This window comes from Dicentrarchus labrax, unplaced genomic scaffold (assembly GCF_905237075.1).
Source record: "Dicentrarchus labrax unplaced genomic scaffold, dlabrax2021, whole genome shotgun sequence".
NCBI lineage: Eukaryota > Metazoa > Chordata > Actinopteri > Moronidae > Dicentrarchus > Dicentrarchus labrax.
The window spans coordinates 12,072,744-12,092,899 of record NW_026136701.1 but is presented as its reverse complement, the minus strand read 5'-3'; the positions used below and the strand labels follow the sequence as shown (position 1 = coordinate 12,092,899).

The 20,156-nt window shown below is 44.0% G+C and overlaps 1 protein-coding gene across 5 annotated transcripts in view; it reads right to left on the bottom strand.

Moving 5' to 3' along the window:
* LOC127363553 (myomegalin) overlaps positions 1-20,156 on the bottom strand; it is a 44,555-nt gene that overhangs the window by 7,133 nt on the left and 17,266 nt on the right. For 3 of the 5 annotated variants that reach the window (XM_051400157.1, XM_051400178.1, XM_051400167.1), the window contains exons 1-32: positions 15,283-17,425; positions 13,702-13,839; positions 13,492-13,611; positions 13,293-13,385; positions 12,961-13,185; positions 12,707-12,865; positions 12,509-12,610; positions 11,836-11,973; positions 11,389-11,568; positions 10,926-11,120; positions 10,656-10,838; positions 10,455-10,571; positions 10,293-10,373; positions 10,069-10,175; positions 9,835-9,974; positions 7,119-7,237; positions 6,792-6,955; positions 6,308-6,647; positions 5,401-5,605; positions 5,143-5,259; positions 4,755-5,014; positions 4,430-4,644; positions 4,086-4,203; positions 3,857-3,974; positions 3,663-3,717; positions 1,745-1,992; positions 1,566-1,661; positions 1,301-1,462; positions 852-1,106; positions 574-705; positions 383-499; positions 110-299 (exon numbers count right to left, since the gene is read on the bottom strand). In XM_051400157.1, coding sequence (XP_051256117.1) covers positions 110-299; positions 383-499; positions 574-705; positions 852-1,106; positions 1,301-1,462; positions 1,566-1,661; positions 1,745-1,992; positions 3,663-3,717; positions 3,857-3,974; positions 4,086-4,203; positions 4,430-4,644; positions 4,755-5,014; positions 5,143-5,259; positions 5,401-5,605; positions 6,308-6,647; positions 6,792-6,955; positions 7,119-7,237; positions 9,835-9,974; positions 10,069-10,175; positions 10,293-10,373; positions 10,455-10,571; positions 10,656-10,838; positions 10,926-11,120; positions 11,389-11,568; positions 11,836-11,973; positions 12,509-12,610; positions 12,707-12,865; positions 12,961-13,185; positions 13,293-13,385; positions 13,492-13,611; positions 13,702-13,839; positions 15,283-16,629 — 6,236 coding nt within the window. In that variant the 5' untranslated portion in view covers positions 16,630-17,425. Of the gene's footprint in view, positions 1-109; positions 300-382; positions 500-573; positions 706-851; positions 1,107-1,300; positions 1,463-1,565; positions 1,662-1,744; positions 1,993-3,662; positions 3,718-3,856; positions 3,975-4,085; positions 4,204-4,429; positions 4,645-4,754; positions 5,015-5,142; positions 5,260-5,400; positions 5,606-6,307; positions 6,648-6,791; positions 6,956-7,118; positions 7,238-9,834; positions 9,975-10,068; positions 10,176-10,292; positions 10,374-10,454; positions 10,572-10,655; positions 10,839-10,925; positions 11,121-11,388; positions 11,569-11,835; positions 11,974-12,508; positions 12,611-12,706; positions 12,866-12,960; positions 13,186-13,292; positions 13,386-13,491; positions 13,612-13,701; positions 13,840-15,282; positions 17,426-20,156 lie in introns of those variants that run through there. The other 2 variants (XM_051400200.1, XM_051400189.1) reach the window with 2 other exon arrangements.

Here is a 20,156-nt window from a genome sequence, read left to right as displayed (position 1 = left end):
CAGCACATTACAGTCAGAGAACAGACATGTAACCACACAGACAGTTTCTATTGACATATCAGTCACTGTTTAATTCATGTATATACACACTTCAAGCAAACACACCAACCTGTTGGTTTTCTCCTGACTGGCCTGCCGTTCCTGCCTTAATATGTGTATCTGCTGTCCCTGCTCCTGACTGTGAGCCTGAAGTCGTCTTAGCTCCTCCTTCCACTGCTCTGCCTCCAGCTCTGCTTGTTTCAGACGTGCACGTGCTGTAAACACCGCCTCCCGCAGCTGCACCACCTCCTCACATGTGTCTGATGGAAGAGGGGTGGATTAACATGCATATTCCACAAGAATAAAAATCCTGCAAAGTTTGACTGGCTTTCAGATGAAGCACCTGTGCTGGCCTGCAGGCGTGACTGTAGACCCAAGTTCTCTTCCTTCAGGACTCTGATCTCATTGGACAGTTGAGTGACTGTGTCCAGCCCCTGAATGTAGATGTTTGTTGGTGCCCCTGGATAAAAAAAAACAGATGTTATTTTATGTAATTTCTTAGAGAGAGAAAAGATAGATAGATGTGAGAGCTACCTCCATCACGTCCAGTTGTGGCCAGCCTCTCTTCCAGCTGCTGTCGGAGTCTCTCATTAGTCCTAATGGACTCTTCCAGACGCTGACGGAGACACCTCACCTCCCGCAGGTGCTCCTCTATCAAATTTACCCCTAGAGATAAACAATAATATTATAATAACCTTTTCACTCTTCTATGGCTGCTTGTTTAAGAGTGCTTATAATTACCAACATGGAGGTGTGAACACAGGTTGAAGCCTCATCAAGAAGCTTTTTTTTGTACTACTATAGAGTCACACCTGCATGGTTGCTCTCCTGCTGGTGTCCTGGTGATCCAGAGTAGCTCCCAACAGGCTGAACCATGTTCTCCATGTCCCACAAAGTCCCTCCTGTCACTAGACCTGAGTCAGACTTCAGCGAGTGGCCTTCAGGAATGCCACCCAGCTGATACTGTTGAAAGGCATGATGGGGTAGCTGGCTATAGCTGGAGAGGTTGTGCTGGTTGTGGGCAGGTGAGAGAGTGAACAGAGCCTTGTCATGGTGGACTGCAAAACCTGTGACCATAAACACACACACACACACACACACACACACACACACACACACACACACACACACACACACACATACATACAAAAGAGTATGAAAAAAGTGTGTGAAACATGACACACACAGGACAATAGGAATTTGATCTACGAGTGAGATGTCTGTGTTTTACTCATTGCACACACACCCCCTGACCCCTCACCCCTGTTGTGCTCATTCCTCTGTTTGTACAGCGTGTCCAGCTCTGGGCGAACAGCGATCACAGACAGGGCCCTGGGCTGGGGTTCAGAAGTGACTCCCACACCCCAGACATCAGGGCCAGAGGGGACAGAGAGGGAGTAGGTGACAGGCTCACTGAAAAGGGCTGGAGGAGAATGACAGGAAGTGACACATACAGAACATGAAGGAGGAGGAGGAACAAAAAATGTGGGTACTTCAAAAGTCATAGCCAGCTGTGAGTCCCGTACCTCTGGAGGACTGACCCACAGGGCCTGAGCAAAGCATGTTGGGACAGCTGCTGGAGGACTTGAGGAAGCCATGAAGTGGAGGGATAGATGGGCGGACTAAAGGAGGAGGGGAATGGAAAGTGAAAGGATAGAATAGGCATTTCACAGACAAGAGGTTAGCATATGAATAAACTTTATACCGTCTTGTTCTGATCCATGTCCTGGCTGCTGCAGCCGGTGCTCCTCCTGGTATTCTCTGCTGTCTATATCAGAGCACAGCTCCAAGTCTTCATTGGTTCTGTACTCATCGGACACCAGGGAGGTTCTGTCTGATTGGTCGGTGGTCTCAGAGAGAGCATGGCAGCTGGACGGGGTCTCCGGGCGCTGCTGCAACTTGGTGTGGAGGGACTCGATGATCTTATCTTTCTGCTGAAGCTCCTTACTCAGCCTACATGTGCACACAAGAGAATCAGTACATTCATTCATCATTACATTCTCAAGTGATAGCTATCAGTGAAAAAGGTCTAAAGTAGGCTACTAATAGCTGTTTAACATTCACAACAGAGCTTTTTTGTCAATCTTTAAGCAAAGCAAACATTTGCGGGTTCCATCTTCTTAAATGCGATTATTTTAATGGTTTTCTGTCCTATACAATAGTAAATGAAATAGCTTTGGATTTCTGGATTGATGGGTGAACAAAACAAGACATTCAAGGCACCTTTCACCTTGACCTGTGGGAAACTGTACAGGACAAAACAATAAATTGGAAAAATATTCAGAAGATTAATAGATAATAAATAATTGTTGTTCTAAAAGAGTGGAAAGTAGTGTTTAGCAAAAGTGGGGGAAGAAGCCAGGTGCAATTTGAGTTATTCAAACAAATGTATTATCAATGTAATCCAGGCTGCAATGTATAAATCAGTAAGTATAGTATAAATCTTCAATTTCACTAATATTTTGTGATTTCAACCCCACCATCTGCTGTAGGTGTACCAATTTGCAACCATTTACGAGTAACTGCTTTTTCTTTCTTTTGTTACAATGGAGCATTTAAGGTAAATATGCCAATGTAAAGTAACTACATGAATATTTCCCTTACTGTTTCAGCTGTTGGAGCATGAACTCCCCGTCGCTATGCAAAAGCATCCTAAAAAAAGCAGTCTCTCTTGCTTGACCACGACCCGCAGAAAAAGACCACAGAGACTCCCTGTATATGGAGCTGTTCTTAGAAACCATAGATTTCCAGAGAGGAGCCATCATACCATCCGTCCAGTCCAAAGAAGCAAGTCCTTGATTTACTACAACTTGAGCTGGGTAGACCAAAAGTACTATTCTGATTCTAGTCACTTAACCAAAACTTCTTAAATAATATTAGTTTTCAGGAAGTGAATCTTAAACAAAAACTCCAAAGAGAAATCGCAGTAGTTATAGACGCTGTTGCACATCCAAAAATAAGTGACTTTGTATAGATCCAACAGAAAAGGACTATCGCACAGTCCCAGCAAGCCTCTTAAGGCCAGCTGGTGGGACACCTGTAGGTCTATTCACCCAAAGCAACTTAAGAGTAAAGGCTCCATGCTGTGGCCTGTGTGTGGATTAACAGCCACCTTCTGTCTCTACTCCACCATAAGGAGCAATGTGTGCCGAATTGTGTCACATGACACAGTAAACTAATCACTAGGGCAAAGTAAGAGCTCTACAAAGTAAGCTAATAACTTCAAGGGAGGTCCACAGATCTCAGGGCCGTAGGTGATATTACAGACTGTTGCTCCAAGGTTTAGAGGTTTAGAAATTGGTTTTGATGGTGATTATGAAATCCTATCAAATGATTACACAGGCGGAAAAGTAAGAACTTTCCAGGTGTACACAAGGAGATATAAGCAGAATTAAATACGTTGAATCATGAGCTACATTATGATTCATATGTGGGTCTATAACTTGATCTCTCAACACAAAGGTGGTAAAAGCTCACCTGTCATGCATGTTCATGTGTGCAGCCAGCTATAGTGCATTATGCACATCTCATCTTTTAAATGATTAAAGGTACATGTATATAGGTCTACTTTAAGTTGTCACATATACATATGCGCACATGTGAATATAATTAAGCTGACTCACCGTAGGGCAAGCAACTCATGGCCTGTCTTGTCATTATGGCTCTCTGCACGGTCGCCTTTGTAAATAAAACAGGAAAGAAAGAACATAGGAAAGGGTAGACACTGTTAGAAATGACAATCTGGGTATGAAAAGGGAAACTTTAAAACATGAACAGTCTTTCTGTGAGATGGAAGAGAAAGGAAGATGTTCCTTACGTCCACTGATCTTGGTGACCACTCTTTGAGCCAGTGCAGTGTTCTGTGCCAACTGCTCTCTAAAGCTCTGACCCATGTAGTAATCAATATCATTGGCACGCAGCAGCTCCTCAAAGGCCTGTAAGTTTGAGAATATTGAAAATGTATCACTCATCTGGTTCATACTGTATATGTAGAAAAAAGATTGGTTTAATTAATCATTTAATTAGTGCAAAAGGGTTCGCAGTACCTTGGTGGTATCACCCAGGTGCTGGGTGAGGATATGGCAGACTCCTTGCCCCTCTCTCATCCTCTGCCTCAGGTGGGACAACTCACGAGCTTGTGTCTGGATCAGAGAGTTGTACTTCCTGTAAAGGGAGGAAGAGCAATGGCCAGAGGGACACAAGCAACCACAATATTAAGAGAGATGTTTTTAGCACATTGAGGGCTCATATGACTACATCTGTTAACTGATTCTTGATAAAATCAATGTGCCTCAGGCTACACAAGGACAATAGAGGCACCAGGAGTAACAGCTAACCCTTACTAGGCCCTTCCCCTTTTACCATGGTCTCTCTGTCTCTGTTCACTCACCCAGGCCAGGTGGCACATTTCCCCTCTTCGGCTTGGCCTTTGCCCTCCTGTCTGGAGCTCTTCAGTTGGGCCTCCAGTGACGCAACTCGTGCCATCAGCTCTTGCAGTTCCCTGCTGGGCTTGGACCCTGAGCGAATCCCTTGGGTGTCAGACACCCAGCCTTCATCCTCTTCTACACCGCTCGGGGCTGGTGACGTCTCGAAGGCCCAGTTTACCTAGAAATCGAGCAAAAACATTACAACATTACAAAGGGCATCGTTATGAAACCAAAATGAGCCTAAAAGACCAGTCAGTGATGTAGATTATCTGATAAATGTTACATCACCTTGCGTGGGGTGCGCTCCAGGCTGGAGGCATAGTCGCTGGTGTTAGACAGGGAGCGGACACGCAGCTGCAGCCCACGGATCACCTTGTGGCAGCGGGTCAGCTGTGAGCGGAGATCCTGGACCAGATGCTGGAGAGAGGATGACTCATCCCCCATTTCATAAGCACCTCTGTTACTGCTGCAGTTACCAGCGTACCAGTTACCACCCTCATAGTCCTGTTGATTGGACAGCGACGTGCACATCTCCAGGTCGTCGAACTCTGAATGAGGGGTGGATGAAAGAGACATATTGATGCAGGATTAATGAGGATTAGTCAGGGTTTTTTTTACAGGAGAGGAAAAACATTTGGGCTGTTATAGTTTGAGAGAAGTGTGGTTTCTTTGTCACCTGGGCTGCTGGCGTCTTCTCTCTCAGCTTCGTTCTCACTGCGACCACAAGTCTCATAACCCAGATCCTGGAGATCCACCTGCACCTGCTTACTGGCCTGCTGGACCGATGTCTCTGCTGCAGGAACATCAAAAGGAAGTTACTTTAATCTTACACGCTAATTAGTGTTTGATGAAGGTTTTTGAACACATTTTAGTTCTTATACATCTCTAATAACATGTCTGCATTCCTTCATACATCTTCCTCAGTGTGACTCACTTAGCAGGTCTCTGTAGTCCTTCAGTTGTTCAGCCTGAGCATGGACTGTGGCCTCAGACACCATCAGCCTCTCCTGGAGCTCTCTGTTCTCCTGGTGGCTCAGAGCCAGATCAGAGCTAAGACGGGCTGCCTGCTCACGGAGACCCTCCTCTATATCCTGCCAGAGCTCTCCCACCTCTCTGCTTCCAACAGCAGGCTCCACCTCCTGCAGCAGCAAAGTGAGGACTCCATTACTCATATAAACAACCACAGGACTAAAAAAGAACAAAACACCCGTACATAGAGACAGTAAACGGAGGGCCCGGCAAAGAGAAGTCTGTGCGCAAAGGAGGGCAGGGCCTGGAGGCAAAGCTGTTCCAGCACAGCTTGCTGAAATCTGCTTTGTAACCAGCAGAGAGTTTGCTTCATTCACAGAGGTATAAAGGCACTTTTGCTACATTTCTTTTCCAACTGCAGCTCTTTTCCAATATAGTTTCACATTACAAATATATGATGAGCTTAAAACACCCATAGCACCTACTACTACTTGATTAGGACTTTTTATTTTTCCATCCAGCTGTTGTATTTGGCACTTTAACTTAAGTACATGATTTGTGCATTTTTCCACCACCATGTATTTAATTTTCTCACATTTTGCATCTTTTTTTCACAGTAAAATGACCATATTGAAAAAAACATGGCTCTCATACAATCTATCACACTAACCCAACAATAAATGTATTAAGAATTATTATATTCACTATAACAGTTCATACAACTAGTTCATATTGTTGTTGTATTTAATCAGAGTTCTGGTTAATATTCAAGTGTTTAATAACAGTAAAAATGACTGTAATAGATTTGCAGCAGCTTCATAAATTATCTGAGAGACAGTTACAAACTGTTCAAATGTGCAAAAGAGTGTTACCGTCTCAGGCTGGTGTGTGTGATGATGGGACATCAGAGGCCTTGTGCATCGCCTCTTTCCTCGCTCCTCACTCAGACTAACACATGGAGGACCTCGCTTCCCCACAGACACTGGAGATGTTTCCTCCTCTTCATCTTCTACCTCAATATCTTCCTCTTCTTCCTCAATATCTTCCTCTTCTTCTTCCTCCTCCTCCTCCTCCTCCTCCTCCTCTTCTTCTTCTTCCTGGATCAGACCCCTGTGATTCTCCTCCGTTTTAGCTCTCAGTCCCACAACTCCAGTTCGTCCATGGCATTCTTTCAGAGCCTGGTTCTCCTGCTGCAACCTCTGCAGTGCACTCCTGGCAGGAAAATTAACCACAACGCCAAATTAGACATAATTCATAACTCAACTGTCAAGGTTGAAACCTCTCTCAGAAGCCAACATCAACTATACCACAGCCAAAACATAAAGTTTCCTGAGGATCTCTGAGACAAATATGTACCTCATCTGACCCACAGAGGTGTATCCATCCCTCTCCAGTTGTAACTTTATTTCTTCAAGATGACCTTCAAGTGTCTTTTTTGCTTCCTCAAGCTGCTTTACATCAGATCTCTGGGACGCTACCCCCCTCACCGGCGCTCCGGGAACACCCTCACGTCCACAAGCCTTCAGAGAAGTCAGAAAAACAATGGTGTTTATTATTGTTATTTCTGTTTCAGTCATGGTATTAGGTAAATGTTTAAATTAGTAAAAGATCCATAAATCAGTGGTTACAAACTGCCTCAATTTAAAGGGATTTAACGGTGAAATGTAAACAGAAGAATTTTACCTGAATGGAAGCCAAACTTCTGGTCGACACTTTGTCATCATCCTCCTCTATGCTGTCTGTGAACTCATCACTGCTGCCGTCTTCATCGTCTCCCTCCTCCTCTTCCTCTGTGCTGAGCTCTGGAAACACAACAACCATATAAGGACAATATGCACTTGCTTTTTCCCCTTTTGTTTATTTCTTAATCTTCTGTTATTCTTCTTATTCTATAATTTTTTTTAGGTCTCTCCCTCTTTAGCATCCACTCTCTATCCCATTCTTTCCAGAACTCTGTCTGGACAATGAATCACGACTTTGGAAGTCATGGGACTAAGGGGGAAATGTTATGTCACACGTTGCAGCAGCCAGCCAAAAGCACACTCAAGGCAGTGCAACCCAGTACAGTAGAGAATGTGTGTGTTCACGAGAAAAACCTTAAACTGAGACAAATGTGATGGATTTTGACTTTGAGTTATAGTCACACTCACATGAAAAATAGATTTGGGCCAAAACTGAATATGTATGCGGCATTTCTTTGTTCTGTATTATTAAAGTATTCCACACACACACACACACACACACACACACACACACACACACACACACACACACACACACACACACACACAGCAGTATGTTGCCAGGAAACTGAAGCTCAGTGGAAAGTGACTGGCAGGAATTTCAAAGTAAAATAGTTTTACATAATAGGCCCTAATTATACACACACATAACATTCTTCACATATAGTGTGTAGTGCTAGATGTGAATCACAGGTGCATATGTGTGTATCTATAGTTGCTCAGTGCATGGGAGTTATTATGGGGTTATTTCATAATCAGTTCAAAGGCAGTTAATTACCACAAATGTCTCCACCCTAAAACAATAATGAAAGTAAAAGGTACTAAATGTCTTTGTGCTGCTAGTGACAGGGCAGGAAAGTCATTGAGTGAAACTGCTGGGTTATTATTGATTGAACAATGTGCTCTGTAAGCTGAACTGACTGAATGTGGGGCCCTGTTTACACACTGTGGGACTACATATTGTCACCACTCTCATACTGGGAACATGTAGAGACCGTGTTTGTTGCTGGTTTGTAGTCTAAACGTACATTTCATGTAGAGAGGTTGAATAAAAGGGCTCACATGAGCTTCCTTTATTTACCTTATTTAGAATTTTAGTGTAGTGAGTATCTAAGTGGGCATTACAGCAGAACAGCCATGCAAACATGACAACCATGCCACAATCTCATGCATGAGGGAGAACATGAAGAAAAAAACACTCATTTGGACTGGATACGTCTGGTAACCCACATTATAGCTCCATGTGGCTGTTCATAAACAGAATTATCTACAGAAATCTTCAGATGTTTTTGACCATATTTAAATTTGTGACAAATTAATAACGTGTGTTCTTGTGGTTATAAAATTGCATAAGAAGAACAAGTACAGGGAGACTGAGGATGGAAGTCTTTCCACTCTGAAGGAATTGTTCAGATGCATAAAGCGCACTGTGGGTTGATCTCCGGGGAAAATAAGGAAGGTATATCAAGGACCGGGTGAGGGATTTCAGGTTTGGGATATTCTTAAGACAAATTCCCAATTATACACAACAACCAGAAGTGCTTTTGACAAAAAGCGAGCACATTTTTATTTTTTGTTGCATTTAAAATACAAAAAGAAGTGTTGACAAGGATTCCATCTCTGAGACTAGATGAGAGATCAGGGCACAAAATCCCAAGAAAATGTTCTCTACTAATATAAATACTTAATGGGAAAGTATTATTTCTGGCATTCACATCTCATGTGATTTATAGAGAGCACAGCGCAGACAGTATAATTATTTGATATTATATTTTCCTGCTTCCTTGCTACAAAGCTGAACATAAATCCAACACGCAGATTAAGTTAAGAGTCAAGTTAAAAACACATATATTAAATTACCATAATGTTACTTTTTAAAGTATTCAGCTCACACCTACCACCTTCTATCTAAAGAGGCTGACCTTATGTTTCATGCATATTTACTAAAATGCAACTAGTGCAGAGCATGTTTATGTTATAAAACTGTGCAGGATAGCAGTCCGAGGTTAAGTTGAAGTAAAGGAAACTACATGGCCATCCTTTTTTTGGAGTTTGTATCTTGGGCCTTGTTAAGTGTGCACATCCTGTTCACAAACAGATGATATAAAACAAATGATGGATGGTGAGACGTTTCACTGTAAGGCATGAGCTTGAGATTCTCCACAAGACGTTAACTTCACTGTGACAGTAAGGCTGGAAGAGTGACACTGGTGAGAGACAATACATAGAAATGGCAATACAGAACAATTGCACTGCAAAGCAATACACAGGCAGTATTTCAAAAAACAATGTAAAAACATATTCACACCACACTCACAAAATATATTCATAAATAAGACTCTGGGTTGCACGTTGCCACTTCATACCATAGAGGTTAAACTGAACAGGCTTCCGCTACTGTGAGTAGTGCTTGTGCTATCTGGACGAAGTTGCCTGAAGATTGATGGTCAGATTTAGATTTTTTTCACACTTAAGAGAAGAATTTATCTGATCTTTTAGGACCACATTTTCTTTCATAAAACTGACCATCAGTGGCTACAGGTAGCTCCGTCTCACATTAAGTGTCACTCAACAGTGCTGTGGTCAGACAGAACATCACGGAGCATTAGTGACAGTGCCCCCCGCAGCCATGGAGGCTGGCCCCTGCCCATCCCCACCTCCAAAATCAGGCTGCCTTTTAGCTGCCCTTTCCAGCACCAGGGCCATGTTACGGGTCCTGGCCAGGACTTCCTCCAGCTGTCTGCGGAGTGCCTGAACCGAATCTAGCTCAGTGTGGAGTGTCTGGATCTTCTCTGAGCTGTGGAAGAGGAAAAAATGGTTTTAGAGCAAAAGCAAAAAAAACTTTGACAGGAATCTTGGCGTGTCACAAGACCTGGGTGTAGCTTCCCTACCTGTCACTCTTGCTGTGAATGTGCACAAGATTTTGGTATAATCGCTTCTCCGCCCTCAGGGCATCGTTGAGCTTGTTGTACTCTGACACAAGCTGTTCCAGCACACACTAGATCAGAACGGCAGGCAGGGTTGAGGAGGAAGAAGACATAATAAATACACAAATCTTCAGCAGTACAAACAGCCAAACACTGTCTAACTGACTGAGAACGAAGCAAAATCCTACTTGATGATCAGAGCTGTCCTTAGTGTCCACTCGTGCGGCCTGCTGGTGAGCCAAAGACAAACGCAGAGCAGAGAGCTCCTTCTGCAGGGCACAGAAAAAGACTTGTGAGATAAAAAAAAACACAAGGATTATTTTTATGCATCACAAGGTCCACACAGATACCTGAGCTTCTATCTCCTTCTTCATTACCAGCTGCAACTCCTCTTGGAGAGTCTTCATCTCCGCCTCACTCTCCTTAGAGGAGGGCTGCATCGCCTCTTCCTGGCCATGCATCAGTTCCTGAAAAACAAAGAAAACTGTGAAGATCAGTTGTACATGAGGAAAAGAGCAAAGGAGAAAGCCAAGGGAAATGCACACAGGTACCTTAATAAAGGCTTCTTTCTCTTTGAGTAGACCGCGCAGATGCTCCGTCTCTCCTCCCATCTCTTTCTCCTTGTCCCAGTTCAGCTCGCACAGTTCCTGCTCTCTTAATGAGAGCTGTCTGCGGAGCTCTTGCAGCTGGCTGGTCTGCTCGCTAATCACAAGAGAGAGCCTGTAGGAGTAGTCCTGAGAGAGGAAGAGTGAAGAGATTTAAGCTTGTTTTTGTTGTGCTCAATCTATCAGTTCCACTATCATACCAGCAACAGGGCCTACCTGCAGATACTGGTCTTTGGAGCTCAGGGTGTTGAGCATGTCCTGGACTTGTGCTTGGTGTTCATTAGACTGGCGGCTACGGTCTGACAGCAGCTCCTGGAAGAGTTTCTCTTTCAGCGCCAGCCGGGCCTTCAGCTCCTCTACGACTTCGGTGGGACCAGCCTGGACTCTGGCAACGAGGGCGGCAGTCAGATCCTGCACACACACACACACACACACACACACACACACACACACACACACACACACACACACACACACACACACACACACACACACACACACACACACACACACACACACACAGAAAAGGCTGTGTCAGCACACCTGTTGTATTTGTATTTATGAAAACAAGTAGCACAGGTTTGTCTACATGCACCGTTTTTACAAAGCTTTTAAAATGACACAGCAAACAATTTGAAGCCATGACAACAAAAGGCATAAATCAATGTGTGTGTGTCACCTGTGTCTCCTGGCTGCGTGTCTGTAGAGCTGCCTGTAGCTGGCTGATGATGGTGTCTTTCTCTCTCAGAGTGTTTCTCTCCTTTTCCTCACTCTGCTGCTTCAGCCACTGGAGGTTCCTGTAGGCCTCTGCCGCCTGCTCCAGCTCCAGCTCTTTACCGCGCACCAAGGCGTCCAGACTCTGATGGTCACAATCACAGATGTAATCAGACAAAAAGAAACACATAATCATGAAAAGAAACTCATATATGTCTCAAACATTCACAAAATACCCACCAGCTGTTACCAAATCAGAGTGGTTCGGGTTTGTTTAAAAATTTTAGCTTTGTAAAATGGTATGTTGGAAGCAAAGAAATGCATAGTCACTATATAAGGATTCCAAAAGATAATCTACAACTTGTACAAGCTGGCGGGTTTAATGTGTTTGCACTGTGTCCAATGGACAAACCGTAATGGTCTCCTCATTGCCGGACAGGATGCAGCGGAGTCTCTCCAGGTCTCGTTCCTTCTCCCTGAGGGCCAGCTGCAGCCTCCTCACCTGGCCCTCACGCTCCTCCACACAGCGGAACTTGTCATCGATGGAGCGCTGCAGACAGCAGAGGGCAGGGAGAATAAAAAAAATCATACTGCTGCTATTCTGGGTACCCTCAACTGTGATATTAATCATCTGGTATTCACCATGTTCTATACAGTGCTCAGGTTTTGCAGTTAAGAGCAGAAATGAGCAGCTGTGCAGAATTTAAAGCTCCTGTTCCTTACAAACCAGCTGTAGTGATGTTTTCCCTCCCGTCTATCCCTAACAACTCCCCTAAAGATTTTTTACTACTGTATACTGGTTGTGAAATTTCATGCTGACCTAGTGGTTTAGCTAGCTGGAGTTTGCATACTGTCTACCCCTGGCTTTAACTGCTGCAAGTTGCAAACTTAGCTCTTTTATGATGAAAAGCCTCTCCATCTCCCCTGCACTGAATGTGCAGAATCACACAGTATACAGCACAGTGCAGTAGCTAAGAAGGGTAGTATTCAGTATTAAGGACATTTGGGGGTCCTCTCAGTATTCCTACCAAGCTACCATTAACGTCTGTCTCTGGTGTGTATATGAATGTGTGTTTGTGTTTTACCTCCAGAGCTCTGTCTCTATCTTTAATACGCTCTCTTAGTTTCTCCAGCAGGGCATCTCTTGGTTTGGAGCTTCCTGTTGACTCCAACATCTCTGAGTACTCCTACAGGTATAAAGAATTTTTAGACAGGATCAGAAATGTAACTACATCCTGTATGCATTGAAAGTGTACAAACATGTGTGGGATTGTGCACGTTACCTGTAACTGTTGCTCCTTGTCTTGCAGAGAGCATTTGAGCTGTGCGATGCTCCTTTCTTTTTCCTGCACCACAGCGTGTCTCTCTGCCTCGCTCTCCTTCAAAGTTGCTTCTTTAGCCTGAAGCTCAGAGCGAGTTTTCTGAAGGGCACAGCGAAGGTCCTGCAGCACAGAGACGGGAGGTTACACATACGCATCACACTTCACAAGTCTTCTTTCAATAGTTGGTTTGCTCACACATTCACAAACACACTAACCTGGTTGTGTTTTTCAGTGACCTCCCTGTGCTGCAGAGCCTCCTGTAGATCAGAGTTGAGTCGCTCCTTGAACCTTGCTAGGTCCTCTTCCTGCCTCTGGCTCTGTCTCAGACTCCTCTGGCTGGCTTCCAGCTCCAGACCAAGGGAGAAAAGGGAGCTTTGAACGCCCACCAGCTCGCCCTGCAGCTGGGCAAGCGTCAAGGACTCACTGACTCCCTCTGGAGCCTGGAGACAGAATGACCACAGACCAAGGTCAGTACGTCAGCCTGAAGACAAGACTTCTTACCATGCTGGATCTGGGTTTGCACAACTATATGTGCACCACGTCTTACCTTGGACTGAGCAAGCTGGTTGCGATGAGCCATTTCTCTCAGCTTACACAAGGTGGTGTTCTGCCCTTCAATCAGCTGGTACAGCTCCTGGGCCTTAAAGCAGAATAAATCACGGGTATGAGCACCTTCTTAAATACAGGTATCACCTCACACTCGTTGTTCATCTGCTACTTAACGAACAACAAAGACAAACACTCACCTCACTGTCTTTTGTGCTGTTAGACTCTGTGAGACACTCAATGGTTCTTTCCTGACTCTGTGCAGCCTGACGGATTGAACGCAGCTCACACTCCATCTCATTCAGCTTCTCTTGCAGCTTCTAGAGACAGACAGGTATCACTGTCATCAGACACGGATTTATCAAACATATATATCCAACTGTAATGAGGAGTTTTGTTATCTGCTGTACCATGTTGTTGGCCTCGCTCTCGTGGATCTTGGCCTGCAGGGACTGGACCTGGAGCTGGGCCTTCTGCAGCTCGCTGACACACTGTCCAGCCGCGCACTCATACTGGTTCAGTTGACTCTGCTGCTCCTCAACAAGGCTCTAAAGGTAAGATGTTAGAATTTCAAGTTATTAAAACAATGTGGTCTGACTAAATCCAGCAACCTAATTATTTGGGAGGAAGATATTTTGTTTGCTTCAAACTCATGAAAAATACAGAGGCTACAGGCTGCATAACTTCCACAGTGGATTGCATAATATGTGTATGACATTTAGAAACTCTGCTCATTCATGTGTGTACTAAAAAAGCTATAACAGGGAGAGAGCTTCCGAAGTAGAGTGAGAGTATTTGCATGCACGAGTTAGCACGTGTGAGTGTGCTCAAAGTGCTTTAAGCCACTATTATCTTTAAATAGCCAGCATATAAATGCTTCCAACTTTCACTTACAAGAGGAAGGATGTCATTAAGATACACTAACTTATACACTCATTGACCAAGATCAATTTATGGTTTAATGTAGCCGAGATTAAATGAAATACATTTAGTTTTAAATAGTGGTACTGCACTAGCCAACCAGTGTTGAGATGACAGGGTGGTCTGACATTGCGTGGATCACTTTGCCTCAAGGGCTCCGAGTGAAAATAGGCCAATAGTGGAGTCACTCTGTCTTACAGAGTCTCGCCACGTCTAACCTACTTCAGTCAGCAGCCCCAGCTCAAAGATCACACACTCTTATTAAAGAAGAACATCTAATTCAGACACAAATACACACACACACACACACACACCAAAAACTATTTTAGATTATTAGATTACTAGATTATTAATCTTGAAGAATACAGACTTTTAATATTGGAATATTGGGCACATATAGAGACACTCTTTCACGCTTTCATACTAGAGCAGAAAATCCAGAGCAACACTGGTTTATAATTGGAAAAACTTTGAGACTCTCATCTATTTGATATTTAGCAGCTGAGACAGAGGTCACTGTATATCCTCAATTACATATTAAAGATTTAGAAATTAAAATAGTCAAAATGCCTGTGCTTTCACTATATGCTCTCTACATTACTGACATGACTAAAGACCTCTTTGTGGACACACACACTAGGTAATTAGGCCATGTCATGTGTCACAGCTTACCCACACCTGACCGCTCATGCAATATATTCCCACACAGACAACCAAGCAAACACACACACACACACACACACACACACACACACACACACACACACACACAAGCACTATAGCTCACATCCTCCTCGGTAAAAAGCTTATTGGAAAGGCTGCGGGCAGGATTAAAGTGACTGACAGTTGGATTATGAGGCTAATTAACCTAAAAAAGTGTTAAAAATAATCATTTTGGGAGCAGGCTCCACTGATCGTCTGACAAACATCAAAGCCTGTTGGGATGGTTCACTTGTAGTGCTGCAAATACTGCAGATTTTCAGCGCATTGGCAAAATTCAGTGCCATCATCCTGCAGTAGGAAAATCCTTGTATTACAGCGCTATCACCACCCGCGTCAAGGTTTTATACCTGGTGGGGAGGTGGGGGAGGATACTCTTTGTACAAATCTTCCAATAAATCTTCCATCTCAGCCAGGTTCAGAACCTGATCAACCCCAGCATCCAGCCTGATCAGAGGGGTCTCCAGCTCAGGTGTTGGCATATGACTGTCTCTTTCTCTCTCTGGAGTTCCATAAGACATTCCCAGAAGAGGATCAGGGAAGCCCAGCCTCGAGCCTCCATTACTGGAGCTCTGTCGGAGAAGCACCGGCAGCTTGCTCCCCTTGGAGCTCCGGACTGGCCGGTGGACAGCATAGCTCTGCAGCAAACAGAGGGCCAGAGAGAGGCTGGGTCCAGGTGAGGCTTGTGTGTGTGGGGCTCCGATGTGCTCATCAGAGAGGGAATCAGATATCTGGTCGTCATCTGGTTCCCTAGGGGAGCTCAGCGGCCCATCTGTTATGGTGCCAGGCTGAATATATTCCTCGCCTGCCTCCAAGGATGCTATAGAGGGGCTGGAGCTGGCTCGTCCAGCCAGGGTGCGATCACTGTCTGACATCCTCGAGGGGTTCCGAGAACCAGGGACCAGAGTTAGAGAGGAGGGGGCTTCTTCTGAATCATTTTCTCTTTCTCCTACTCCTCCTCCACCACCTCCAACAACTCCTACACCTCCAGCCACACTCCCTCCAACAAGACTGGCTGAATATCTGGTTGATGGCCCGCAGGAAATACTCCGTGCTAGCTTCCTGGGCACCTTACAAACAGCTTCATAATCAGAGTCCGCCACCCGCAAGTGTGAGCATCCCCGACACCTCCTGGGAGTGCTGGGAACACAACGATGTGAGCTGGAACCTGTAACCTCTGACCCCGGACCGGCAAGACAATGAGGATGGTGGTTGTGGTGACAGTCCAGGCCATCGTCGGCCCAGGACTCATACAAAGAGTAGACCAGGTCATCCTGGAGCAGGGCACAGTACTTTGCATGGGTGAGACCTGAAATGTCCACCATCCCATCTCCTGGCTCTTGACTCCCTCCAGTTAATGTAACAGCACCCTCTTCTGAATTTGTTTTCCGATAGAGCCCACCAATGCACTGCCTCAGCCGGTGTTTCTCCTGCAGGAGCCGCTGCAACCTTTCGATGGACAGGGCCTCCACGCGGGCAATCACCGTGTCGAAGCGGTACATGCGGTCCAGCATGAAGGTACACTTGGAGCAGGCAAACTCTCCTCTGCCATCCCGTGCCAGCTCTCGCCCTAGAGCGTGAGACAGCAGCACCTGCAGGTTGAGCTTGGCGGTGGGGTGGAAGATCCATCGCCGCTGGTTACCGCAGAGCTCCCGTCCACAGATGCGACACGTTTCCTTCATCTTGAGATCAAGCATTCCACAGGCTTCTAATTATCGAGGCGTTTACTTGAACATAAGGCCACCTGAATCCTTATGGTGATCCCATTAGAACACAAAAGAGCATATTGTGTTGAGCTGCATCAGAGTAACCACACGCTTTTAGAGCACAATAAATCCATCTGAAACAGTGTAAAGGTCCTCATCAGTCCTTGCAATGGCATTAAATTAAATGGCTTAGAAATAAATTAGAAGAGGTAGACAAGAAGATGATCAGGCTTGTAGAGAATGGTTGCACATGTGGTTCTTGGCAGGAGAGAAAACCATGAGGTAAAAAGAGATGAATAGATACTGTGACCATCATTAAAAGATATCGATCAGCCCAGGATCAGCATTCATTTGCAGGAGGTGCAGGTGCACCGAGAATATGGCGCACACACCCACAGACGAAGTCATGTTAATGTCTCATCAATCAGATGCAGTATTTAACTGTATGACGTCCTCGCGCTGTCACCAAACTGATGTCTCGCATTTGCCAACAGCACCGCACGCGCCTCTGCACCATCACTCGACTATCACGGACACACGAGCCGCACCGCGAGCAGTCAGGTTGATCATGACCGAGGATAGGTAATAATCCGGATACACGGACACGGAGCAGTAACATGCGTCCTAGGACAGTTCTCTGAGTCTCTTCCCGGTGTCTGTGTCCGACCGACGGACTCTTCATTCATTCACTGCAGACCCTCTACCGACGGATAGAGAGGCAGACACGCGCTCACCGGGCTCGGTCCTTCGTGCGGTCGGAGATCCTCCGGGCAGATAACGATGTGGCTGCCTGAACCAGACCTGCAGCGGCGGAGCGCACCATCGGGAGGATAGAGGGGGTGGAGGAGTCCGGTGCAGACACACAGAGATGCTCACGGTTTACTGTGCTCTATGATTCAGATTCAAAACGGTTGTTTTCATTTTTAAAACCCACAATTAAATATAAACCCAGCGAATATTAGCTTCATTTTGAGCTTATTGGTAAAGAGACCGAGTGATATTCCCCCGGGAGTCTGTTACTTCCTCCTGCCCGGTTTACTGAGCTCTGTTCGCCTGACTGAACAGGTGAAATGTTCAGTAACATGGTAACATTAGTGACGCTCTGTAAAATTAAATAACACTGAGAGCGAGATGGGTTTTACTCTATTATACAGTATTCTCACAGCTTGTTGTTGTACAATGTTTACAATGCTTATTATTATAACTTATAATAATTCTTATGATAAGATATATTACAGTGTAATCATTCTGTATGAGGTTTACACATTACTACATTACACATTACTGTTTGCACTGTGCAAATCTACTGAAGGCTATGTGAGATTATTAATATTTAATATTCAATTATGTATATTCTATTCTACTCTATGTTAAAGTAAATCAAATATCCAGCACAAAAATACAGCAAAACCTTCAGTAATAATTATGCTATAGAGCCAAGTCTCTCTCTCTCTCTCTCTCTCTCTCACACACACACACACACACACACACACACACACACACACACAGCCTGGGGGTAGATTAGAAAAATGTTCCTCTTCCCAGTACTTTACTTTAAACTATTTTGTATGTTTGTATTTTGTACAAACCAGACATGTTTGTTGTATGCATTACAATTAGTATAAAACATCTACACATTTTTATATCTGCAATAATTACATTAACCTTTATGATTATACTAGGAATGGTGTCAGTAAATCTAAACTACAGAAGACCAATAAAATGTATTATTTTCGTGTATCCTGGGTCAACATCATTATTTTATCAGGCAGTGAGCAATTACTGGTTACCAAGACAACACATATGTACAGCAGTTAAAGATGGTTGCTGCATGGTAATGATTGCCTGAGGTTACATGTGAAGATGTACTTCATGAACAGCGGTCATCATCATACTGGCAGCATAACAGAGTCAGTTCTTGATAGATGATCATTTTCATAAATTGTAATAGTCAGTTTTCATGTATGACAGTCTTGGTTAGAGCTGCTGCTGTTATAATTGCTGTCATCACTGCGGGTTTTTCCTTCTTGGGCATTTGTTATTATATAAGGTATTATAAAGAACTAATGATACATCTATCTATGTTATCTTTTAAATCAATAGATTTGTTGGTAATGTGAAACTGTCATGTTTACTGAAGCTGTCAGAGTTGACTTGCTAACTTGCTAGCATACTGCTGGAATTTAAATGAGATACTAGTGTTATAGTATAATCAGGTGTGGTGGTTTGTGGTGGTTTGTGGTGGTTTTGGTCCTTCATAGCACCCTCATGAGACCAGTGTAACTTGTGTCAAAACATGCTAGGATTAGCATTGTTTGTATTTCCTGTTGTCGTGGTGCAGATATTTCAACAACAATTTGACTGTTAATGGTCAAACACCCTGTGCACTGTGCACGCTCATCTCATGACCACATTTTTTGTTCTCCCAAGGGCGCATAAACAGATGGTCATGCTGTCACGCTGTGACTTCCAAGCAGACATACTTTCATCCTCAAAGCAACTCTCCTGCTTAAGGACAGAGTCCGAGTTGTGAGACCTTGTGTCTGTTTTAATAAGAATATGCCGATGAATACTATATTTCATGTAGAATGATGCACATAAGTCTGGACATATGATATTTTTTTGCTTTTGATCAGATGTTGTGAAATTGAGTGTTCATAAATACAAGCAAATATAAATATATAAACAAATTAGTTGTTGACAGTGTACCAGTTACTACAAATTATTATTGAAAGGGAAACTCTCTCAATTGTGTTAAGAGGTTTCAGATATTTTTCCCGCCTCCTCCTCTCTTACCAGATATAGATTTGATCTAAATGGCTGTGGTGTCTGGGGAACTAATTAAGATCGCGTATGGTGGTTGTCTGTCTGAAACAACACAACTTGATATCAGTGTTGGGGGTCGCTGAGCACTCAAAGGTCAACCTGACCTATCGACCACCCGGCTGAAACCAGACCCGCTAAACTGCTAACCCGCGAGATGCCTGCAAGCACACACGCACGTATGAAAGAAGGCACCTCATGGGTATGTGTACACACACACGCGAAGCATAAGACACACAGGCCCCAGCTACACTGATCCTCACGTGATCTCTTTTGATCTCAAATGCAAATTCAGCTAAAGTGTCACTGCTGTTGAACTTAAATTGATTAAAAATCTACATTTAAAATATCTTAACTGCAGTGGAAGACATGACTGTCATTTAAAGGTACAAAATATGGCAACCCCTTTTTGTTTTAGCCATATTTTACCTGCAATAGTGTAGAGTATGTTTCATGGTATATTTGATCATGTGAAATATATCATATAGTCATATATGGTCATATACATTTAAATTCTACATGCACCTACATCAATAAACAACTTCCCTCTAATTTAAGTCAAATCTTCTTCTGCACTGACCCAAGAACCTGGATTTCAACATGTACATATATTAAGGTTATATCTTTTCTTCTCTATATGAACACTTAGACACAAAATGTTGCATCATATGTAAGTTATACTTGTCGTGCTCTAA